The 26,669-nt window shown below is 36.1% G+C and overlaps 1 protein-coding gene across 3 annotated transcripts in view; it reads right to left on the bottom strand.

Annotated features, from left to right (window-relative positions):
* The window catches only part of DOCK1 (dedicator of cytokinesis 1), a 450,137-nt gene that overhangs the window by 85,344 nt on the left and 338,124 nt on the right, over positions 1-26,669 (bottom strand). For all 3 annotated transcript variants that reach the window (XM_039345121.1, XM_039344947.1, XM_039345028.1), the window contains 3 exons: positions 23,562-23,710; positions 5,815-5,900; positions 5,522-5,678 (listed from right to left, as the gene is read on the bottom strand). In XM_039345121.1, the coding sequence (XP_039201055.1) occupies positions 5,522-5,678; positions 5,815-5,900; positions 23,562-23,710 (392 nt within the window). The remainder of the gene's footprint in view (positions 1-5,521; positions 5,679-5,814; positions 5,901-23,561; positions 23,711-26,669) is intronic.

Raw genomic sequence — 26,669 nt, 5'->3', positions numbered from 1 at the left:
TAGAAAGAGTACAGAGAAGAGCAACAAAGATGATTAGGGGACTGGAGGTTAAAACATATAAGGAAAGGTTGATGGAATTGGATATGTCTAGTTTAATGAAGAGAAGGACGAGTGGGGACATGATAGCAGTGTTCCAATATCTCAGGGGCTGCCACAGAGAAGAGGGAGTCAAGCTATTTTCCAAAGCGCCTGAAGGCAGGACAAGAAGCAACGGATGGAAACTAATAAAGGAGAGAAGCAACCTAGGATAAACTTCCTGACAGTTAGAACAATTAGCCAGTGGAACAACCTGCCTCCAGAAGCAGTGAATGCTCCAACACTAGAAGTTTTTAAGAAGAAACTGGACAGCCATTTGTCCGAAATGATATAGGGTTACCTGCCTGAGCAGGGGGTTGGACTAGATGACCTCCAAGGTCCCTTCCAACTTCTTCTTCTTCTTCTTCTTCTTCTTTTCTTCTTCTTCTTCTTCTTCTTCTTCTTCTCTTCTTCTTCTTCTTCTTCTTCTTCTTATTATTATTATTATTATTATTATTATTATTATTATCGATCATCGCACAGTCAGCCAGATGTTCAGACTGGATTTGGCATTTTGTCTACCTATCGAGTCCTTACCCAGGACCTGGGATAGGCAGATGTGGATGTTTGATGGTATTACAGATATCGTCGCAGGATGGAAGCAGTTCCTAGTAAGGCCGCCTTTTGCAATTGACTAATAGCGAATTTGTCAATGCCAATGGTGTTCAAGTGGTGCTCCAGTTGTTTTGGGATTGCACCCAAGGAGCCTATGACTATTGGTACTACCCTTGCTTGCTTTTGCCACAGTCTTTCTATTTCTATTTGTAGGTCTTTGTATTTTGTTATCTTCTCCAGTTCTTTCTCTTCTATTCTGCTATCTCCAGGCACTGCCACGTCCACTATCCAGACTTTTTTGTCTTTCTTATCGACAATTGTTAAGTCTGGGGTGTTATGTTGCAGGTGCTTGTCTGTTTGAATTCTGAAGTCCCAGAGCAGTTTAATTTTATCATTTTCTATGACTTTCTCTATTTTATGATCCCACCAGTTTTTGCTTACAGGCAAATGATATTTTTTGCAGATCTTCCAATGCACCATTGTTGCTACTTTGTCATGCCGCTGCTTGTAATCAGTCTGTGCAATCTTCTTGCAACAGCTTACCAGGTGGTCCACTGTTTCTTCAGCTTCTTTGCATAGGCGGCACTTACTGTCTGTTGCTGTCTTCTCAATTTTGACTTTGTATGCATTTGTCCTTAAGGCTTGGTCTTGTGCAGCCAGAATTAGTCCCTCGGTCTCTTTCTTCAATTTTCCTGCTCTTAGCCATTGCCAGGTTTTATTATTATCTGCTTTCCCAGCTATTTTTTTCATGTATTGGCCATGTAGTGCTTTGTCTTCCCATGCCTCTATTCTGTTCTTCATTTGGTCTTTCTTGTAGGCCAGTTTGGTCTCTCCAGTAGTTAGTAAGCCTTCCTGATATACTAATTTCAGTGCATCTTCATCATTGTTCTTCAGATATTCTTCCAAAGCCATTTTTTCTTCTTCAACCATCTGATGTACTTGTAGCATTCCACGCCCACCTATTTGCCTTGGTAGATAAAGTCTATCAATGTCACTGCGTGGATGAAGGGCATGATTCATTGTCATTATTTTTCTGGTCTGCCTATCCATTGCTTTTAGTTCTGCTTGAGTCCAGTCCACTATTCCAGCTGTGTACCTAATGACTGGGATTGCCCAGGTGTTGATTGCCTTTATGGTATTTCCTCCATTGAGTTTGGATTTTAAGATCTTCTTCACTCTCTTGATGTATTCACCTCTAATCTTTTTCTTGACTTCAGTGTGCTTGATGTTGTCAGCTTGAAGGATACCCAAGTATTTGTAGTACTCTTCCTCATCCAGACTCTTAATGTTATTTTCGTGGGGCATCTTGATTCCTTCAGTTTTCACTATTTTTCCTTGTTTGATAGTAAGTGTGGCACATTTGTCCAAGCCAAACTCCATTACAATATCTTGGCTATATATACGGACAGTGTTGAGCAGCGATTCTATTTCAGATGATGTTTTTCCATACAGCTTCAGATCATCCATGTAAAGGAGATGGGATAGTCTGGCAGATGTTTTTGATGTTTGATAGCCATGTCCTGAGTTATTCAGTATTGTTGACAGAGGAAACAGTGCAATGACAAATAGTAATGGTGATAATGAATCTCCTTGAAATATTCCTCTCTTGATATTAACCTCTCCCAGTCTCTCACCATTGATCTGCAACTGTGTCTTCCATTGTGCCATCGATCTTTGCACAAATTTTCTGATGTTTCTACTGACTCCTGTTATTTCTAGGCACTTGATTATCCAGTCATGTGGCAGAGAGTCAAATGCCTTTTTGTAGTCAATCCATGCCACATTCAGGTTGGTCTTCCTTCTCTTGCAGTTTTCCAAGATCATTTTGTCTATTAGGAGTTGATCTTTTGTTCCTCTGCTATTGGGGCGGTTTCCTTTCTGCTCAGGTGGAAAGAGATTGTTTTCAACTAGATGCTGTTGTACTGCATCAGCTACCACACCAGTTAGTAATTTGAAAGTTGTTGGTAAGCAAGTAATTGGCCTGTAGTTACCTGGTATTGCCCTTTTTGCTGGATTTTTCATTATTAGGTAGGTTTTCCCAGTTGTTAGCCACTTTTCAGTTTCTCCTTCTTGTAATATATTGTTGAACTGCTTGGCAATGAGTGGGTGTATAACAGTTAGATGTTTCAACCAAAACCCATGCAGTTCATCTTCACCTGGTGCTGACCAATTTTTGATTTTCTTTGCTCTTTTTTCTACCATTTTTGTTGTTATTACTAGTTCTTTCATTTCAACTTCTATTTTATTTGCATCCACCTCTTTTAACCAAGCCGCATCCTGTTGTATTTCTTTGGGTTATCCCATATCTGCTTCCAGAACTGCACTGTTTCTTCCTTGTCAGGTACTGACTGATTCCTTGCAGTTTCTCCATTGATGGATTGGTAGAAACGTTTCTGATTGGATTGAAATTGGAGGTTCTGCCTATAGTTTGCAATTCGAGCTTCATATCTACTGATTTTCCTGGCTATAGCTGTTATTTGTTGCTTTATTATTTCCAGTGCTTCCTTGATCTTCCTTGTTTCTAAGTGGTATTTCTTGATTAGGTATTCTTTGGTCTTCTTGTTCTTCAGCTTCTTTTCTTTCATCTGTTCTAGCTTGCTTGCATGTGATCTTAACTTGCTGATCTTATTTTCTAGTCTAACCTTCCATTTTTCTGGTGCACTGTTTGTTTGTTTTTCTTTTTGTTGATTTTGCATCCCAGGTATTCTGTTATAACTGCAGCTGTGCTGTACATTAGTTGGTTTGTTTCTTGCAGTGAATTGGTGCTTATACTTGCTATTGCAGTATTTGCATCTTTTAATGCTTGTGCTAGCTGTTTCTTTGGAACAAGCTTCAATGCAGGTAGCCTTATTCTGTTGTTTTTGTGCTGTTCTAGATGCTCAGTTATTCTTTGTTTCAATTCTTTTATTTCTTTAGTTAGAGGGTTTTGTTCTTCCTGAGGAAGAGGTGCCTGGTTTCCAAATGAGAACAGTTGTATATCTCTGCTGGATTCCTTCACTGCCAACTCCCCCTGGTTTGCCTCTACATTCTGAATTACTTCTGGTAAGGCTTTGATTTCTTTGCCCTGGGTAAACCTTTGCAGTTCGTCCAATTCTGTTTCTGTGAATACTTTATTTGTATTATAAATCGGCGTTGATCTGCTAGTCTCTGTTCTGTTATTTCTGATTCTGGATGTTGTTCTTTCCAGAACTGGTGCATTCGTTTTAGATATCCTCTTCTTGTTGGACTTGATCTGTAGTAACAGATCATTATTTCTTTGTTTTCCATCACTGTGTATCTACGACGGGTAAACACCTTTTCTTCCAGTAGTTCTGCAGCTGCTGGTCCTGGTTTCTCAGCCAACAGTCCTGAGTCCTGTAACCCATTTTTCACCAGATATCCAGGAACTCCAATATCTAGCGCGGACCTTGTTAACCCGGGTGACATCCGAGCCGGTATGGCATTCTGAAATTTACGTCTCACCATATTTTTTATGGGAGAGACACTCTTTGTCTGACTGCTCTGATGAGACCTGTCCAGTATGGTTGAACCTCTGGCATAGCTCTCATCTTCCTCAGAGTACACAAGCCCCACAACCACGTCAAGGTAGTGCCTCACTGGGGAATTATTATTATTATTATATAAATAAATTTCTGGGGAGCTAAGCTCTAATAGTGGTTAAGGTTCTAGACTAGAAGTGAAAACACCCAGATTTTTGTCCAGTCCTTATTCAAGGTAAGAACTAAAAAAAAAAATTCTCTATGGAAAGAGTGTGGGAGATTACCGTTCATAATATTCAATAAAGAGACTTGATTTGGGAATAATAATAATGATGGTGATGGTGTTATTACATGTGGTAAATGGCTGAAACTATAAAGGTTGTAAAGTTATTTAATAATACGTACTCCTAACTTTTGTTTAGAGTTCTTGAAAAAAGAATAACACCAAATACCAAATCCCAAAAGCTGATTTCTCTATTTTTCTTGTTTAAATTAGCTTTATCTTATCTTTTTTCCCCATCTGATGTATAATCCACAAGAGGGATGACCGGTAAAGAGCTTCTGAAGCTGTTCTGATCCTATGAGTTTGTGACTGTTTGCAGGGATTTAGTGGTCTAATTCTTGGAAGACCATGCTAAATGATTCCAACAGATATTCCATGTCAACAAAAGCCAATAGACTTTCTTAAAAGCTTCATGCCCCGTTTACTGTGAATCTTAAAGATACTGAGGTTTCTGTTTCATTCTGTATAGGTATATTTATGGATCATTTTCCTGTAACATGGCAGCCTTGAGACACTAAGGAAAAGACTTGACAATTACTGTAAATGCAGAGATGATATTTAATTAAATCAACAGTATATCTGTTACCATGCTATTTGATTTTTTTAAAGTTTTAATTGTCAGGTTTCTTCTGGCTTGAAGCTATGCTTCCCATTTATACTCTTAAATTTATCTTTTATTTTTATTTTTTAGAAAATTGCAGTAAACCAAGGCATTAACAGTTTACATTCCTATCAACCTATCAGACTTTTTAGTCCCCTAAATCTATCTAACAAAATTGACTACAATATACTTTTAAGATGCAGCATTTTACCAATCAAGCTCTTTTGCCAAAGTTAGATTTTATCATCATATATTTCCCCTTTTATTTGCAGCTTACTTAGATGAATAATGATGGCATGAACAGAATCATATATTTAATTTATGATGGTTTGTCTAATCCCCATTTCTAAAGTAACATAAATACCAATCTTAAAGAAGAAAAAGAAGTTCTCAAATTTTACTTTTTTTGTGAAATATCCAACGGGCAGAATCTTATCCGTTTAATTATAGTCATAACATTAGGCAGCCTAAGAAAAAGGAGATCATATAGAATTTTTTTCTTCCACATATAACTGTCTCATTGCTCACCAGAACATTGACTGTACAGCTCATGCGGTTTTCCTTGTTTTCATCATGCATAATAGTTCTGTAATCTAGAAGTCTCTCCATCAGCCATACCACAAGTTTAACAAAAGTTTCACCACTTTTGGCAAGGTACTTATGTTTTCTGCAGTGTTCTAAAAGACTGAAAAAGTAATAATAATAAAAAAATCTTATTAATCAAACTTGGGAACAGTTCCTTCATGAAAGACTAATTTGAAATATTTTGTATCAACAAATGTTAATTAATCATTATAAATCCAACTTTTATGAGTGCTTACATTTTGTCAAATAACACTTTATATTGTTCATCTCCTCTTCCACCTTCTACTTCATGATCCAGTTTTGTGATTATCTCATTTTCAAACTGTAATTAAACAGAGCAACCAGAAATAATTAACACTCCAAATATGTCATCATAGAGATACCCAGGTTATAAAGTTGTTTGGCTTTATAATAAATGCAATATTCGATTGAATTTTAATAGTTTGACATCTCTAGTACTATTTCCAGGTTGTATATAATGATCTGCTGCCATATGAGCATTTGGGAAATGATTGGTCATATTGTTAAATGAGCTTAGCTGATTTTTTTTTTAAAAGCAATTCTAAATAAGATGGTTAATTACAGTAGTAAGAGACAAGATAGGCACACTCTATCCTTCACAATAATTATAACAGCTACAAATGCAAATAAATTGAAAGCATTATTATGGATGATACATTAGGCTGTACTGCCAATTGCAACATTTGGTTATCTGAAATACATTCACATTTATTTAGACTACAGAACTGGGCTCACCTCAGATACATTAAAAACAAGGAACTTCAAAGCCTTTGCATTAGGGGAAGGGAGATAAAGCAAAAACCAGCTAGTCATGAGGTTAAATATAAGGCTTTAATTAATTTAATTATGAAAAAGACTTAAGTAATCAGTTCAACAAATTGTCAGAATCTTTTTCCAGCAGATGAAAATGATGATGATGATGATGATGATGATTACTGTTATTGCTTTTCAATAAACATGAATGTGTATGAAGCACCTCCCTTAAAATCAGTAAAAAAGCCAAATCTTTTTCCAGACTTATACAGCTTTTCTGTATAATGCCTTATACAGAAAAGGTTTTTCTGCAGGCATAACCCATTTTCTTAATTCCCCCCCCCTTCTGTTTTCCCTCAAAGGTACATCTCTACAAGTGAATGCCAAACAGTACAGTAGTGTAAAACAATATAATGAAGAGGGAAATAACAAATTATCCTAGACTTTCTAAGGAGATACAGATATGAACTACCCCCTTTTAGGCATTTAATACACTAATTATCCATATCCGTCAGCTGATTATCAGCCAATCTGCAAAAAAGAAATAAAATTGTTGTATATTTTTATGTCACAAAAATCACTCAGAAAATCTATAATTTGCTTAATCTTTTTTAAGAAAGCTGCAATCGTGCTTCTTTGAATACAGATTGAAGTGGATCGACTGCTTCTGTCATTTATAGCTGAACCTAAATGAAATACATGAATTAAAGTTAGGTTCCCATAGCACTCACAACTAGGTCATCCGTGAAATTAACGCACTGAAACTGGGCTGCAAAAATCCAGATAAGCATGAGATAACAGCAATGAGTTATCCATTTTCTAGGTCTCTTTTCTGCCAACTAATGGTTGTCTAGATTTTGGAGCCAGATGCAAATGCTCAACCCAGTGAATCCTGGTGTCTGTTCTGGAGCAAAGTGCACTCCCTCAGACATACTATGTGAAGGCCATGAATTGCTCAAAGGGAAGACAATATGCTCCCTCCCACCTAATTAGTCCTCTGAGAAAAGAAGCTGGGGCAACAGGCTGCCAGAAAAAGTCCTGATAGCAGTGAATTCATCTCTGCTATTAGTAGTGGAAAGTGTCTGTGAGCTACCTGTAGTTTGAGAGTTATACTGATTAATTGTTCTAACTGTCAGGAAATTTCTCCTTAGTTCTAGGTTGCTTGCAATATAATAATTCAATAGTAGTAAAGCAACCTTCTTGTGAGATGGATGCCAATAAAACTTAGCTAGGGTTGGAAATCCTGGGAATAAAGATGTCTTTAAAGATCTTCTATAAGCCATGAGGAATGGACCTAAATGATTATGATGGCTTGCTGTGGTGGCACAGTGGTTAGAATGCAATATTGCAGGCTAATTCTGCCGACTGCCAGCAGTTCGATTCTGACCAGCTCAAGGTTGACTCAGCCTTCCAGCTTTCTAAGTTTGGCAAAATTAGGACCCAGATTGTTGGGGGCAATGTTCTGACTCTTGAAACTGCTTAGAGAGAGCTGTAAAGCACTGTGAAGTGGTATATAAGTGGTATCGCTGTTGCTATCTGAATTACTGAACTTTTCTTACTTCTAATTCTCATCTCTGCCCTCCCAATGTCTATACTTACAGACACTGATTGCAATCACATTTCACCTTTTCTATACCCCTATTTGGTTTTTTGGTTTTTTTTTGCTTTTGATACCCCTACCACTGATAAAAAAGTTTCAACTTCATACTGTAATAAAAGACCAAATATGTGTAAAATAAGTAACTATCCAAATTGTATATAATGTATATAACACAAAATGATTAGAGATTTGGGGTATAGTTATCACAGAGACAGTCTGTGCATTAGAAATATGAATGACATAAAGTAATTCTGCATAAAGGAGTCTGGCAATACAGAATCACTTTTACTTGAGTAGATAAAAGCTCTTTTTAAAAATATAGCACCAATATGGTAGAAAAAGATGGTTATACCATGAATCATGGATAAATGCAATGAGACAATAGGTATTAGCAATGAAATTATATTGTAAGTACATAAATTCTTAATTCCTAATTATAGGACAGAATAAATTTGTTTGCATGTGTACCCTACAAACACCTGCAACATTCTGTTATATATTGGAAACTGCAGGAGAGAAAAACACAAGTACATAAATGAATGTCATAAATGTGCTTTTAGCATGATGCAAACATATATCTAACCCACAGGAACCCACTTAACTGAAAGAATCCATTCTCATTTCATTTGTGAAAAATTACTTAGCTGCGGTGTAATTTTTCAAGGAATACCAGAATTTATTTCTTTAAACATTACACTTTCTTTTAATATCATGGTGACTTGGAATAATCTTTTCCAAAATCCACAAGTTGACAATTCTCTTAAAATGTAATTTTGTATGGTATATACTTGCAATATACCACTCAGTTTGACAGGTTAGAAAAAAAATAGGGTCACAGGTTGAAAATCCCCAAGAGGTTCACCATACCATTGTATGCATTCCTAGGTAAGCTAGTGAGAAATGGTTTTGCAACCATCAGTCTTAATCCCGCATACCCCATTCATCTGTATTTTTAATGTCTATAAATAAAGGTTGAAATACCTATAGCAAAAAAATGGAAAGTTTCTTTATAGCAGTGGTTCTCAACCTTTTTAATGCCGTGACCCCCAACCGGTCGTAAGTCGAGGACTACTCAACTGGTGCAGCATTGTTTGCAGAATGGGACTTTTGGCGGGCTCAGCAGGGCAGAGACAGCCTGGACAATTCCTATTGGCTTTTGAAAGCCAATAGAATTAGACTCTATTCAAGAGAGTCTATTCTATTGGCTTTCAAAAGCCAATAGAATAAAAGGGAGTAGCACAGCTAAGGAAAAGGGGAAAAAAATGGCGGACTGTGTTGTTTGGCGACCCCCGTGAAATGGTCGTTCGACCCCAAATGGGGTCCCGACCTACAGGTTGAGAACCACTGCTTTATAGGGTTCCAGATAGAAATACAGGCAGTCCTCAAATGACAACTATTGTTTAATGACGGTTCAAAGTTACAACAGCACTGAAAAAGTGACTTATGAAGGGTTTTCACACTTACAGTTGTTGGAGCATCCCCATGGTCATGTGATCAAAATTCGGCAACTGGCAATGAGATCATTATTTGTAATCTTCCCAGCGAACTCAGTGGGGAAGCCAGATTTGCTTAATAACTGCATGATTCGCTTAAAAACTATAGTTATTCACTTAACAACTGTAGCACAAAAGATCATTTAAATGGGGCAAAACTCACTTAACAACTGCCTTGCTTAGCAATGGAAATTTTGAGCTCAATTGTGGTCGTAAGTCAAGGACTACCTGTAGGTCCTGGAGCTCAAAGCAAATAACTATAGAACTAGACCAAGCCAAGAATCTACGTACAGCTCTTCATATGGTGATTTCCTTTTTTAAAAATTTTCCTATTACATTTAAAGCAAAAAAGATGTTGATGAAAAGTTATATTGGGAAACAAAGAGGTTGAAATGCAAAGGATTAAAGTCCTATTTTCAGCCCACCAATTAATTACCTTAAAAAGCCTCAGCATTATGATCTTTTGAATCAGATTATGCTGACGGTTTCTAATAGAAGGCCAAAATCCACATGTTATCAAAAGATTGCACAATGAACCGATCTATTCTTACAACCATATAGTCTGACTATGAACCTCTCTTTCTCTATCCATTAAATAAATGCATGTCTTGCTCTTTGGGAAAATTAAAAAAATGAGATGTTACGTAGGAAAACAAATTAAAATGCAACTGCAAAATAAAATATTATTAACATTTGCCTTTCTGTTTTTTCAATGAGGCTATAAAATTCTTTAATCTAATAGAAATAGCACTTAGACATATATACCGTTCCATAGTGCTAGAGTCAGCATATTGTCCACAACAATCTGGGTCCTCATTTTACCGACCTCAGAAGGATAGAAGGCTGAATCAACCTTGAGGCGGTGAGAATCAAAGTACTGATTCTAAAAAGGAAATTAAGATGAGAAAAAATAGCCCAACCTACCCAATACCATAGAACTCAAAGGTACATCTCTACAAATGAATGCCAAAAAGTACAATAGTGTAAAACAATATAATGAAGAGGGAAATAACAAAATATCCTAGACTTTCTAAGGAGGTACAGATATGAACTACCCCCTTTTAGGCATTTAATACACTAATTATCCATATCCGTCAGCTGATTATCAGCCAATCTGCAAAAAGGAAATAAAATTGTTGTACATTTTTATATCACTCATAAAATCTATCATTTGCTTAATCGTTCTTAAGAAAGCTGCAGTCGTGCTTCTTTGAATACAGATTGAAGTAGATCGACTGCTTCTGTCATTTATAGCTGAACCTAAATGAAATACATGAATTAAAGTTAGGTTCCCATAGCACTCATAACTAGGTCATCCGTGAAATTAACACACTGAAACTGGGCTGCAAAAATCCAGATAAGCGTGAGATGACAGCAATGAGCTATCCATTTTCTAGGTCTCTTTTCTGCCAACTAATGGTTGTCTGGATTCTGGAGCCAGATGCAAATGCTCAACCCAGTGAATCCTGGTGTCTGTTCTGGAACAAAGTACACTCCCTCAGACATACCATGTAAAGGCCATGAATTGCTCAAAGGGAAGACAATATGCTCCCTCTCACCTAATTAGTCCTCTGAGAAAAGAAGTTGGGGCAACAGGCTGCTGAAAAAGCCAAGTTTGCACTATCTGAGTCCTGATAGCAGTGAATTCATCTCCCTGCTGATATTCCCTGCAGGCTGCTTAAGGATATTTCTGCAAGCAATTGCAGCAGCAATATGCTCAATTGATCAAAAATTCTCAGTGGAGCCTATTACATCTAAGCTCATAAAATTTTTAAATATCTTCCTCATATTCCATGTATAAAGAAACAATATTCAGACCACAGATGTGACTTGGGAGACACAAAACAGCACCAGGTATCCTTCTGTGACTTATGTCAGCTCATGAAAGTTTTCCGGGAAAGTAGGCTTTTTTCTATCCGTATCAAAGTCCACAATCAAAATACACCTATGGCTCAATTTGGATGAAGTTTGTGAGAGTTCTTGTGTAAGGTGGGGCTAGAAGCACCATGGTTATCCTAGGTTTTTTTTCCCCCTTTTGTTCTCCTCCATTTCCTCTGCTGTTTGCCCTACCCAATATGAAGGTTATGAAACTTTGTTAGTCCTTTTATACTGCAACAGTTCATCAGATACAAGTTATTTGGATTTTGTCTGCCAGAACCAATGGTAAAGAGATCTGACTGTGTTAAGCAAATAGCTTTAGGAACTGTAAATCTGACCCCCTTACTCAATTTTAAAGCATTCATTGGAAAAGCTATTAATTCTAAACCCAGATGAAATGTATTTTTTTTACAATTAAATATATCCCACCTTATTCATGTACTTTTCTATTCTATTTTGTTCTGTTTTCTTTCCTCTTGCAAGTTTGCCATTGCATTCTGCACTTTTCTTTATATTATTTATTTTAGTATTAGATTTGTGTCATTATTATTACAATCACCTCTTATTTTTGGAATAGATTTCTTCTTTTTATTTTATTTCCTACCTTTTAAGAAATCGCTCATCTTCACTTCCCAGTCATACTTCCTGTGTTACTACATTGCTTGAAAAGAAATAATAAGAAGAAGAACAGTAACCACTGTATACCAATTTTGTAAGATTCACCATCTGGAAACTGCTAATCCATGAATATGTTTGCGTGTACGTGTGGTTAAGTTGTAAGTCACTTCACTGAGTGATAACATAAAATAGAAATGCTTAAACATATTCAAGGTATTTTCTGCAGTGATCAGAATCCAGTGATAATTGAATTTTTATTCACTGTCTTAGCACTTTAGATTGCTCTAAACCGTTTGAGATCATTTTATTTCCATAATATTACCAAATTTAATGATGCTCTGTAACCTTGTAAGACATTTCAAAGGTATGAGGCCCAACTATACAAACCTACTTGGTCTAATTTGCAACTGCCAAGTGACCCTCTAACCGAGGATGGGATTTACTACAAAATTCTTTGCCCAAGGTTCATCAACATTTGAAACTGTTTCTAAATACAAACGCTGAAAAGCTAATTGGTAAGTTGCCTTGACATACTTGCTCCAATTGAATAAGCCCAAAATTTAATTAAATAGAAAGCAGACTTAATTACTGAGCACTGAAACATTTCTAAAAGATGGTAAGACGGTAAGAGAAGCAATTGCTAACTAGAGCCGTGGTGGCACAGTGGTTAGAATGCAGTACTAACTCACTGTTCACTGCCAGGAGTTCGATCCTGAGCGGCTCAAGGTTGACTCAGCCTTCCATACTTCTGAGGTCGGTAAAATGAGGACCCAGATTGTTGGGGCCAATATGCTGAATCTGTAAACTGCTTAGAGAGGGCTGTAAAGCACTGTGATGCAGTATATAAGTCTTACGTGCTATTGCTATTTGAAAATAATAAAAGATTAAAAAATTGCTGACTGTGTATTATAAGAGAGTACAAAGAATGAAAGAAATATTTTAGAATTCACGTAGTTTTCAATAAAAATTTGAAAAATCTTTTCACATTGCAAGCAGTCCATTAGCAATGATTACACTCCAAGCAAAGCATTTTCTGGCCCAAATTTTGCATTTCAGGAGAAAATTAAAACATGAGGCAAAGAGGAAAATATCAAATAAGATGAATGTCAGAAAATACACTCTATAATATGTACTATTTTACATTTAGATTTTTAAAAATTGATTATAAATTCTTTTGCTCAAGGATTTTTTTTTTTGCATTATTCAGCAATACATTACAAACCCAGAAATACAAAGTGAATGAATGTTGTTTCAAGTATTACAATGTTCCAAGCAAAGAAATACAAGCAACACACATCCAATAATATTTTAGAGTAAACAAACAAATAAACAAACTTGGATAGATACATCGATCTCTTCCAAAGAAGACTGACACTTACTACAAGATAAAAACAAGCAAGTACAAGACAAAAGAAAAGCAGGGAAATCTTCTATTTATATAACAAGAAATCGAACTGCTATGCAAATAAATGACCAAAAGTAAAATGACCCTTGAAATACACCAAACTTTGTTCTTCCATGCCATCAAATTAACTAGACCAATGAAATCTAACACAAGCCAGGTAATTTTTTTTTTATTGTGGTGATGGTCAGAACATGATTACCAATTTTTTATCTATTATGTAATTAAATCAACATTTGGCTAAAATACTAAATATATACGGCAACTTATCAAAAGCATATGCGAAGCTGAACTGTAAAATAAAAATAACTGATATGGTCTCACACAAATTGCTTTTGTATTGTGTATTTAATAATTCATGGCAGATAAATACATGATGTGTCATCATGACTAGTCATTATTGTAGCACAGCTTATAAAAATAATTATACCCCATGATTTGATTCAACAGGATGTTGCTGCTCTGAGATTTGGATTATCTAGTCATGTTGAATTTTTTTCTCTTTACCAGTGATTTTCAATTTACTTTGTAATTTATCTGTTCAATCAGAAATGAGTCAAGAATACATAAACAGTTGTCTGAGTGTTCCTTAATAACTACAGCTATGACTTAGCACTGGTTACAGTTCACATATTAAAATAGTCCTGACTTTTTATTAAACATCCAAAAGAAAGGACAGCATTGTAATTTTTAATTAGATATTAAATGTATGGTTTTAACAAGGGTAAAATGACTATATATGTATATACATACCTATATACATAGGGATATGTATATAATATATAGTATATCCATATGTAAAATTCTTTTAAATCTGTAAGATTAACTAATACCCATTAAATGCAGATAATTCTTGACCTGTGACAATATGGAGCCTGCAATTTCAATTTTAAGTTGTTATGGTCAAACTGAAACACCACATGATGACTGTTTTTATGACATAAAGCAAGTCACCACAGTCATAAAGTGAATTGTATGGTTGTTAAGCGAATCCATTCTTCCGAATGGGTGCCTTTTGCCGGAATCTGCAAAAAACACTATGGATCATGATCACATGTCTGTGAGACCCTGCAACCAGTCAGATATGCAAGCTGCTTGCCAAGTGCCTGAAGTGCAATCACTTGACCATGAGGTGGGATGACAGTCATAAGGATGGGTCCTAAATAGTTTTTCTAAAGCTGGCCTGCAAGCAGCAAACAGCCCCAGAGCCACATGACTCTGGAGCTGCTTGCCACTATGAGGTTGCAAGAAACTCCTAAACTGCAGCGTATCACAAAATCCTTTGCACCATGAAGCTTCGACCCAGCCTAATCTAGACCCACCACTTAAAGCTGCTACCATGAGAAGCCTCGCAGTGCAGGTGAAGCCACCCTCCCAGGAAGCTCTAGTCATCCCGGTCCAGCTGCCCCAAACTTCAAGATCCCTGCCCTCCTGCCCTCTGCCACTCCAGCTGAACTTCACTGTCTTCACTCCTGATGCTGACAAGGCATGCCTGCCCTGACCTTTTGCGAGCAGCTGCTGGCCACATGAGACCATTTCCCCCCAAGTCTCTTGAGTAAACTGTGATGCATGACCTATGGAAGAAAGCCTTGCATGGCCAGCGGCTACCTTGTGAAGACTCAGAGTGGGAGAACAAAGACAGCAAAGGTCAGCTAGGGTGGCAAGGGCTATGGAGTGCAGAAAGCTAAGACAGCATAGATGGGGGCAGATAGACTGGTGGGGGAGTTGCCCCCCTGTGGTCATAAGTGTGTGAAGGCTGCTAAGTGCCCAAATTTTAAGCAACTGACTGGGGGCACTGCAATGGCTGTAACTTCAGGGGCCAGTCTTAGGCCCTTTTGTTCTGTCATGACTTCAAACAGTTGTTGAACCAATAGTGATAAGTTGAGGACTACCTATATATTGTACATACTCCTCTGAGAGTAAGTTTTTCCTTCTTTTGGGGATGGGATGGAGTTGTTTTTGTTTGTTTTTCTTCTTCTTTTGCAATGGCTGTGGTTTTTATGTGAAGCTCTTTTGTTTTATTGAGTCTTAATTTTATTAGCTTTATCTCTTACATTCTCTGCCTAAGTGATTAGAGTTTCCATGGTTGTACAGGGAGCTGTTTCTCTGAACAATATCTTTTAGACATGCACTCTCTTGCCTGCAGATGTAAAGATGAATTGCCTTGGGCTTGGCTCTGGTTAGCAAAGCCTGCAAAAGCCTTCAATAATCCAAGCTGCAGGAGCTTTGATCAACAAAAGGGCCACAAACACAAGTGGAAATGAGTCTCTTCTATTAAGTAATAAATATGAGAAGTTAAACCAGCTCGGGCTAGACAGACACTATGATATCTTTGCCTCATATATATCTCTTATTGCATTGTGGCACACTGGCACAGTTACAGCAAAATGAAGAATTGTCAATATTGGATTCAGCCTGTAAATTACCTTGGGCAATATTCAATTCTGACAACTTGATGGTCAAACCCTATATATTAACTCTGAAAAAAAACACCTGTGATTTTTCAAGGCCTGTCTGACATCACAAAGATGTTAAACAAGCTCTATAGCTCCTTAATCCATTTTGCTAGATTTCTGAAACAGAGGGTTAAATTTGAAGTAAGCAGAAAGCTTATTCCTTTCTTTAAAATCTGGGTATGTTAGAAGGCTGTATTCAAAGCTGCTATTGAAGAAAGCCTCAAAGCATTTTCAGTTCTTGTGTTTACTATCTGTTCATTGCTTCTCATAAGAGTAATAATATAAGCAAGATAAGATCTATTGCATTCTTTGAGTGAACAATTATGCTGTCAAATGTACCAAATACATGTAGGAGGTGACTTCCAAAAGTGGCTTCCCAAAAGCATCAATGGTTATAGAATTTTGCTACAACTTAGCAATACAATTATCTCTTTAAATCTCCATAAAATGAGGATGTTTTTGACTCTGTTCCAAATGTATCCATATTATTTCTTTCAAGATTAGATCACTGATAAGGAATGTGAAAAATCAGCCTAGAACTAATCCTTCCAGATGTACAGAAAAAATGTGATTTTAAAGGATTGATAAAGCAGCCTTGAAACCTAGAAGAAATAAGGAAGTAAACTGACCCCCTCTTTAACAGCTCTCAAAAAGATCATTTATTCATTCAAAACACCAAGAAGCAGGAGGAAATTCTAAAAAAAGTATTCAACTTAAAACTTTAGTTATAATCTATACAACAGCTTGTAAAATGAAATAAGATTCACTCTAGCTTACAAGATGTATCTAGGGATATCTATAGGTAATCTGCCTAATGTCTACTGGAAGACGCTTGTGCTGCTTCCTTAATTGTCTGAATGCAATTACCCAGTGCAAACTATTCTCATATCCAGTTACCCTCCATACAAGCAACATCTTCAAAAGGGAAGAGTAAGGATGATACTATTTGCATGAAGAAAATATTCAGTTGACATAAAGAGAAATGTTATTCACTCTTCCCCTGGCACATCTGCTGTGTTTGCAAAGTCATATCTTAATTTTGAAAATTTCTTATATTAAATCAAGTTTTTTAGTAAATCAGTATGAGGTCCAGGCTCAACTGGGTGAAGACATGGAAAGTAATGTCAAGTCTACTATCATTTGCTCAATGTTGTTATTTCAAGAGAAATAGAAATGCGAGTCACTGAAGCTTGAAAGTTTAATGTTGTAATATGGTGGGCACCTACAAGTACCAAGAAGGGGTGCTACTGGAGGTCTTACTATGTTACATTTAGATAAATCACATTTTACTGACTCCAACATGTATCCATATTTCCTCCCCCCAATCTCACTGTATATGCTTTTGAATCTGTCAGTAGACATTCAATATATATAATGATGTAAGAGACATTATTGAGGACTGCATATAAAACCAGTCTATATGGTTCCCTGATGTGATTATCTTAATGGTAGAAGGCTTAAACACCAGACGAGTCAAGTGTTGAATTGCTGCTTGTGCATTTTTATAATGTTGCCTTCATTGAGATGCTTCTACCCTCACTCATTCTCACTACTATAAAGACCATGGAATAAATGATGGTCATTATATTCCAGATAGCAATCAAATACTATCTTTTTTATCCTAAACAGATCAGCTGAGGGAAATATGATGGGGAACTTCCATGTTTGGGTTAATGTAGAGGCAGTTCTATTGACTTTTTAATGGTTTCTTCAATTCTTTCTTTGAATATTAAGTCCTTATAGATTAATAGCAGCCTATCTGCCTCTAGTCACTAAAGTACAAGAGCAATGAACTCTTCTGTTAACTACAACTTTCAAGGTGAAGTAAATTCTCACTTGGTAAAAGATGTGAGAATGAAAACTCTAATATTCTGTTGGTTCAAATAAAGCAACTCATCTGAGACACTCCATCTATAATGGACTGTTTACTATCTAATATTTTGTTCTATCTACTACAACTATCTACAGTACCTGAGGGCCAAGTATTATATTATGTTTTTATTCAACAGTACATGTACTAAAGCTAGGGCAAAATTAGTTTTAATTATATTACCATATATTAGAGAAGAAAAACGTATATAGTACATTTCTGTTGAAAAGGAAGAAGAAGATCAAAATAATAACTGAAAAACTTTACTTTGGTACTTTGTCTTACCTGCCTTCCCAAAAGACATTACTGACTCATTTAGTATCATTCCTCAGAGGAAGATCAGCATGATCAACACTGTCATGTTCTATTTAGCAATAATGGTAGCTCCATACCCATATTAGACATTTGTCTTACGATATTCTCAACTGGACCTCCTTTGACTCTTTCTAATGATGCTAAACTTATTTCTCATTAAAACAAGGCAAAACTATAGAGGTGACCTACTTCTGATAAAATTATTTAAGGCAAACATTAATTAGTGGGCACTCATCCCGGCTAATCTATTTATGCATATTTATGTTCATTCCAGATGCCAGCAGACTGGAATAAATTTATCACTGTCCTGTTGCATAAAAAAGGAGACAAAAGCATTCTATCATGCTACTGCTCAATCAGTCTGGTGAGTACATAAATAAGTTGTATGGCAAATGCCTTATAGAATACAGCTGAACGGAATATCATGGGATAAAGTTTTAACAGAAGAATAGCCAGCTTTAGGAAAGATAGATCAACTTTCGACCACTGTTATTCTTCTGAATCTAGTCATAAAGTATACTGCTCCACCTGGGAAAAATTATATGTTGACTATAGAAATTTAAAGGCAGCTTCTGAAGCAGTCCTCAGAAACAGGTCCAGGAAGAAATTGATTGCCTCTTTCACTGACAGATGTGTCTATATTTAATTACTTAACTCCATGAGAACAATATAGTGCAAGTTTGATGTGGCATTCAAGGGTATCCCTTCCCTACCTATTCAGAAAGGAGTGAAGTTGTGTTTATTTCTGGAACCTTCTTTTTTAATTTGTACATCAACTGTGTTTAGTGAAAGACCTGTCAAAATCAGATTTTCCTCTACATTTTGATTAGTAGAACTATTTTATTGTATGTAGATGACTCAGCTATCTCACCTATATTTTAATGAGCCTGAAACAGTGCCTCAGAAATCTTGCTTTTTAGTGGAGAGAAAGGCCTCATCACCAGTTCTGATAAAACCAAAGTAGTTTTATTCTCTAAAACTCTCTATCACCCTTGGAAAATGAAAGTCATCAGTATTATTTAAACGAAGGCATTCAAACATCTCAGTGTCTCTTTTCTACCTCAACATCCTAAAAAGACAAACAAGAACCACCTTGTTGTGGGGGTCGTTTGTGAATTCCAGTTTACAATTTGCTACTCACCATCATAATAAACATGGCAGCAATTCCTGGCAGCAATTAGGATATATAAAGCAATTGTAACTACTTGATCAATAGTATGTAGGCCTCCAAATGTTGTAAAGTGGCTCCTCGAAAAGTTGTTCAATTGAAGCTCTTATGTCTCTTGTATCTATGCCCTGCTATGTAGCCAACAATTTATTACAGCTGAATTTCAAAAGAAGCTCACACATGGCTTTGCCTCCAAAATACTAGATTACTTAGAGAGTTATCTGTGCATTGATCCTTTGGTATAATGTAATATCTTTATGGATCACTGAGTGAAATTCAGATTTGATGTCCTGTAGCCTTTCTATTTATGAGCTTGACAACCACCATCACCGAACTTGAATTCAATTACATTTACTTCTAAATTGTCTGGCTGGGACATTACTATATAGTATTTCTTTAAGGTTTCTAAATGTTTTACCCTGCTTTGTTTTATACAACACAAGTGACAATTTTTAATTTTTTTATTAAAAATAGAAGTTAAACCACCAACTGACAACTAATAAGAAAATGCTGTCTTGTTGATATTATAATTTAATGTCAACTGTAAGAAGTGAATAAAAATATCCTCTGTTCTCGCTGGCAGCTTCAACTCAATTACCTGCTTTCTATAATAGAACTTTAGCCAGAGGTGTTTTATTTGCATCAGTAGTTTTGCATTAGCAATCATATGTATTATCCATTTGTTTCTTTTACAGTTATTTGTGATCTTTCTTTCTTATTTTATGGGTATTTAGAAATAAGATGTATCTTATTTCTATGTTTTAATTTCAAGTATATACTATATATTAGATAACATTAATAAACAAATTGGCAAAATCCTTTTACTCAGTGATGTTCTTTAGCAAAACTTTCTTTTCATATTATCTCCAGGTAGTTCTCCCTCACCAACTGCCCTATTTAGTAGCTGTTGAAAGTTATGCCAGCATTTAAAAATAAACTTTACAAACAATCATTGCACTTATGACAGCTACAGTGTCCCTGTGGTTACACAATGAAAATTGGGGTACCTTGCAACTGGTGGGGATTTATGCTTATGACAGCATCCTGTGATCGCCATTGGTGCACTTCACAGACAACTTCTGACAAGTAGCATAAATGGAAAAGCCAGCAGTAAAATCACAAATTGTGACATCTCACTTAATAACTTTATCACTTAGTGATGGGAGATGCCAATCCCAGTTGTGACTTTTAAGTAAGGATTACCTCATACAGTATAAAGCATCTAATACACACAGTATATCCCAACAATAGCTTAGTTATATGCAGTAAAATTCTTCTAAGGCTATGAACTGCCCCTGTTTAACTCAGTGACAGTTCCTCATTAGGAAAAGCTAAAAATGTATATCTTTGCTTGAACTTTTCAGTATTTTAGTTTCTTTTGAGGCTAACTCCTATTCCACAGCTACTCAGACCTCAGATCTCAACACTATAACTTGCCTGCCCTGACCTTTTGCTACATATAGATAGGTGAAGCTGTTGATGCGCTCTTGCCATGCCAGGAGGCTGTGGGGGCCTGGGATAGGACACAACAGGCTTTGGCTGAACCCTGGCAAGACCAAATGGTTTGGGTGTGTGGAGCCCCAAGATCTGGCACTCTGACATCTTTAGTTCTGGATAGGGTGGCACTACATAGATCCAATCTGCAACCTGGGGATTTTCCTGTACTTGCAACTCCTACTCAAAGAGCAGGTAATAGTCACAGCTAGGAGAGCCTTTGCGCAACTTCAGATTGTGTGCCAATTGTAGCCTTTCCTGGATCAGGTGTCACTGCACTCAGTTATTCAAGCCCTAATCATCTCACTTTTGTATATTGCCACACATGGGGCTACTCTTGAAGTGTATTTGGAAGCTACAGCTCATGCAGAGTGTGGCTGCACAGGCTAGAGTAGCCCATGTTACAGTGCTGTTTCCTGAACTGCACTGGCTGCTGGTGTGCTTCTGGATACAATTCAAGATCTTGGTTGCTACCTTTAAAGCTTCATGGCATGGGTCTAAGTTACTTGAGGATCTATCTCATCCCAATAGGATTGACCTGTCCCACCCATGCTGGCAGAGGAGGCTTGCTGTGCGCCCTTTTGAATAGGAAATCCCAGCTGCCTGCCCTTTAGAACATCTTGCCCCATAGAGTGAGGTTGGCTCCCATCCTCCTGACCTTCCGCAACAGCTTGAGGACCTAGCTCTGCCAGTCAGCTGGGGTTCCAATGAGGGAGCGTCAGAAATTGGAGGTGCTTGATAAATTCAAAACAGATCTCATTTCTCCCTCCTTCCCCACTTATCCTACCCCCTCCCTTCCCATCTTTTAGTTATAGCTGATAATTTGTATTTTTATAGTGTTTTATTCTTGTTGTATACATGTTTTTGTATTGTTGTATTTTGTATTGCTTTATTCTTTTTAACACTGTAAGCCACCCAGAGTCACTTTGTGGTAAGATGGCTGGCAAACAAATTTAGTAAATAAATAATTAGAAAGAAATAAATGTGTTTCTTCTGTAAAATCTTGCATTTAGGTCTTTAAATTTTGATCTGTACTATACTTGAAGTTATAATTTGGTTTGTATTGTAAAACTAAATTATAATTTTGAACAAGAGTATTCAATCTATATTAATTTCACAAAGTGAACCATGCAAATACAGAAGAGCCATTTTTCATTGGAACAACAAGCATACAACCTTTTAACATTAATTCAATTAAAATTCACAGTTATTTCAATCTATATATAGAACATAATTGCTAATTATTTAATCTAGGCAAATTTTAGATGTGCAAAACCTAAGAGAAACTAAACATAAAATCATGAATTAAAGAAATCAAATTTCTTGTAAATTATTTTTAAAATAATACAGCTCTAAAATGATGTGCTTAATGTTTTATTTACAGAATAGAAATACTTAAGAAAAGGAAGCCCAATATTATTTATGAATCTATCTAGCATATTTTTATGTTCACAGACTGTATGACCTTCCCAAGTATGACATCGGTTCCTATCACCACATGGCCATGATTTGTTCAAATGACATTATCCCAAAGAAAAACAAACATGTTAGGCCATGTCACAGCTGTTCTTTCAAATTTTCTTTACTACTAGAGAGTTCAAAGATGAAAAGTATACAAACACAAAACGGACAGTATTGCTAAAATTATAAACCAAAGTAAAACAATAAGAAGCAGTCATTTCATACATTATATATTTAGAAATCATTAATGAGATTATATCATTTTAACCTGACAGAAGATACTGAAGATAGGATGAATCTGAAGGGGGGAAAGTTACAGTTTTAGAGAAGAAACATTTATCCAGCATCCTGCACTGATACACCAAAACAGCTTTCTGGCCAGCATAAATAGAACCCATTTCTTTCAAGAATAGATTAAACACAATCTCCAACCATCCCAACTCTGTTAAAGCTGTTCTTCAGAGAAGGAGCCTTTTTAGTGACTTTATTAGACTAAGACAATTCAGGGTACTATGCATTTTCATTTCACACTAATTTTGTCCATTGACAGGAGTTCAATCCTGACCGGCTCAAGTTGACTCAGCCTTCCATCCTTCCGAGGTTAGTCAAATGAGGACCCAAATTGTTGGGGGCAATATGCTGACTCTGTAAACCACATAGAAAGGGCTATAAAGCACTGTGAAGTGGTATATAAGTTTAAATACTATTGCTATTCTATACAATTAAGTTCTCAGAGTCTCCAGAGAGCTCACTTAACCTTTTAAACACTCTGTTCCTTTCAGAAACAGCCATCTCAAGGCTGTTTCTGACTTCCAGAAGTGACTTCCATGCATCTCCAGGGGGCCGTTCTGGGCCGGGAGGCCTCCCCCAGGCCTCTGAGGCTCGGAATGGACTTCTGAAAGTGGCATCCATGCACTTCTGGTGGGCCGTTCTGGGCCTGGGATGCCTCCCCAGCGCAGAACGGACTTCCGGAAGTGGCGTCCACATACTTCCAGCAGTCCATTCTGGGCCTTGTAAAAAAGGGCTAGGGCATCAGCTGGTTCACTGAAGTCAATAAAAAAATAGCTATCGGTTCTACCAAACCGGTGCGAACCAGCTGAATCCCACCACTGCCTATAAACCATGACTTCAGGTGTTCCAAATGCTGTTTTCCTAGTTGGAAAAACAGAAGAAGCACAAAACTGAGTCTGAAAGCCCTCAGTCAAAGCAGGCCTGCCCAGAAGTAACAATCCCCTCTTGAATTTCATGATATTCATGGGTAGGGAGGCAATGATATTATCTCTCTCCTCCCCAAAAAAACCCTGGAGTAAAATTCCATAGCAAAATTGAGTTTACTAGATCCAACTGTGGATTTACAAGTTGTGCAGGTCTATTTTAAACAAGCGATATTAAACATGTTTTTCACATTCATCTTGATTAAAGCAAACACATTTTGTAAAGAAAACAATTCTTACCATCTGAAAACTTCTGGTAGAATGAAACTCACACTGCATCATATCAAAGAATATGGGAATTGTAGCTTTTCTAAGTTCAGTTTCCGGAATCAAAGTCATTTCTAACATGGGCCCCACCATCTCAGGAATGAACTTGATTTTATGCTGACCTGTTCAGAGAAAAAAACCTGAATGTAAGAAAAAAATAATACTTTCAAGCATAGTAAATATGCCAATTCTAGTCTATGTATATGTATTTATTATGTATGACAATTACAGCCTGTGATTATGAACAGGACTTCCACACAAAAGGATGAATCTCAACTAGTTAATGTATAATAGAGCATGAGATTAGGCCATTTTTATAGCTAAAAAAATTAAAATACAATTGAATGTTTTTCCCTAGAAGATACATTTTTTGATCACAGAACAAAATGAGCAAATATATTGTAAGAATAGTTTTTGTTCTTCTTTCTTACATGATCTATCATTAAAAAAGAATAATTGTATGCATTATTTCAGACCTGATCTTTCCATTAATTCTGCATAGATGCTGGGGTAGGGACAACAGGGTTGCTATTGGAGGTAAGAATTAAGTGACTGCTGATTGCTAGCAATTTGGCAGTTTGAATCCTCCCATCCTTTTGAGGTCAGTAAAACGAGGACCCAGTTTGTTGGGGGCAATATGCTGACTCTGTAAACCGCTTAGAGAAGGCTGTAAAGCACTGTGAACTGGTATATAAGTCTAAGTGCTATTGCTAATATAATGTACAAAAATGGTCTACAATGAATAGTAAAACAGAATGGGTAATTGGAAAAAATTAGAATGTGTATAATCAAATTAAAATATTTCCCTTCTTCCTGAAGACTATTTACATGATCAGTTTACCAGTCTCACCATTATTTTGCACTTCAAACATTATAGCAAGAACCAATTATGTTCAGGCTGTAGATAAAAAACATATTCTAACCAGGAAGGAGATTTAGCTATAGATATAATCCATATCTGATTTACCTCCCAGATTCCTCTGGAAATGTAAATTTAGCCCTTGGTCTCTTTACAAAATCCCAACTCTTGCTCCTTTTTTTCCCACCAGATGTTTTTGTTCACAAGTAAGCTCCACAATCACACATATATTTTCAAATGCATTCTACCTGCTCTATCTTGCTAATATATACATAAGTTGTTCATTAATAAGAAACTGCCTGTGCAAATTGATCTGTTATTGGGCAAAACATTTCAGAAATTATATTTTTTATCAATGGTGGACCATACTTTCTATTAGAAGAGGATACAGCTTAAAGCTATCCATCAGTATTGTGACCCTCATATGTCTTTTATAATTCTTTAAATTGCAAAATTCTATTATACATCACTCCTCTCCTTCGGATATAGTGACTTTGAAAATATATTCATTTATTTATTTAAAACATTTATATCTTCTGACAACTCTAGGCAGCTCCCAAATAAAATAATTATTTAAATAAAGTTTTGTTACTCTTACCCAAGTTCTAATCAGAACCTAATCAGGTTTTATAGACCAATACTGTGTTTCTGGTTTTCTTTATCCTTTTATTTGGAATGGCTGTCTGTTTCAAATTGTTTGCCAAGAAGATAATAATGTTTTTCAGGATTTTAATTTATTTTGAGAAGAATATTTATATGTTTTATATTTCTTATAACCAGACAAACTGATTTATTCTTGGAACAGTGCTGAAATAAATGTATATTATAAACATAGATATTACATGCTCAGGCAAACAGTATAGTCAACATTTAGCATTACTACAAACTCTGAATAGCAAATAAAAAATTATTCAAGCTTTATATGCTCATAAAAAAAAACTTCCAGTGTTGGAGCATTCACCGCTTCTGGAGGCAGGTTGTTCCACTGGCTAATTGTTCTAACTGTCAGGAAGTTTCTCCTTAGTTTTAGGCTGCTTCTTTGGTTAGTTTCCATTCATTGCTTCTTCTACTGCCTTCAGGTGCTTTGGAAAATAGTTTGACTCCCTCTTCTTTGTGGCAGCCCCTGAAATATTGGAACACTGCTATCATGTCCCCCCTCGTCCTTCTCTTCATTAAACTAGACATACCCAATTCCAGCAACCATTCCTTATATGTTTTAGCTTCCAGTCCCCTAATCATAAGAGAAGATATCTTGAGTAAACAGGCAAAAGAAGAGATAAGGGAAAGAGAATGGCATGATTAGAATCTTACAAAAATTTGATTGTAGATTCTACTTCTATGCATTTTGTTAAAATATATCATGATTCCAAAAATAGAAAAATATTTTTTCAATCATAAAAAAGCTCTTGCTGACAACAGTTAAATTTCTGCAATCTATGAATAACTGGGGATACATATGCCCATAATCCCTCATTTGATGGAATTGAACACTTGGAATCCAATGTGAGAAATAATACAGTATATATACATATATGATGCTTACTGTATTTTCTTGGCATCTAAATTAAAATTTATTTGTAATAAAAGACAAAAATAATAATTTCAATATAGTCAAGGAAAAATAGGAAATTAATAAAGAATTAAATTATTTGTTATTATTTTTTAAAATCTAATTTAAGGTCAGAGGACAAAACACACAAAAAAGTTTTTTACTCAGGTATAACCTAAGAGGAAATATGTAATCTTTTTTTCTATCTTGTGTGATTATGAGTCAGAAAATGATTTATCAGTTCAATGGACCATGTGATGTACAAGGGCAAACCAGAACCCTTGTGAAACTTTTCATTTCTACCATGGATGATGAACAAAATTTTTGTTTTGATTCTGGACTGGATCAATCTGAAATCTTCTAAAACAGACAAAAGCAAAATATTATATTGGGCAAAAGTAAAGGCTCTCCCATGAGATGAACTAAAGATGCTTACTAAGTATTTTGCATGAGAGAATTGTCTTCCAAATAGATCCATGGCATACCAAACAGGAATTTTGTAAAAAAAAAAAAAAATCTCATTGAACATCGGTGTCAAAGTCCTAATGTTTCAAATTTAACTAGGTTCTTCCTGGGTAAGAGTTAAAATAGTAAATAGTAGAGGGAGATAAACTAGTAAATTGAAAAACAATATATTGGCCAAGATCTCCTTTTTTAAAATGTGGGTATGTAG

The sequence above is a fragment of the Crotalus tigris genome, unplaced genomic scaffold (genome assembly GCF_016545835.1).
Source record: "Crotalus tigris isolate CLP2741 ecotype Arizona unplaced genomic scaffold, ASM1654583v1 scf7180000017536.10889498, whole genome shotgun sequence".
Taxonomy (NCBI): domain Eukaryota; kingdom Metazoa; phylum Chordata; class Lepidosauria; order Squamata; family Viperidae; genus Crotalus; species Crotalus tigris.
This window is presented reverse-complemented; position numbering and strand designations above follow the sequence as displayed.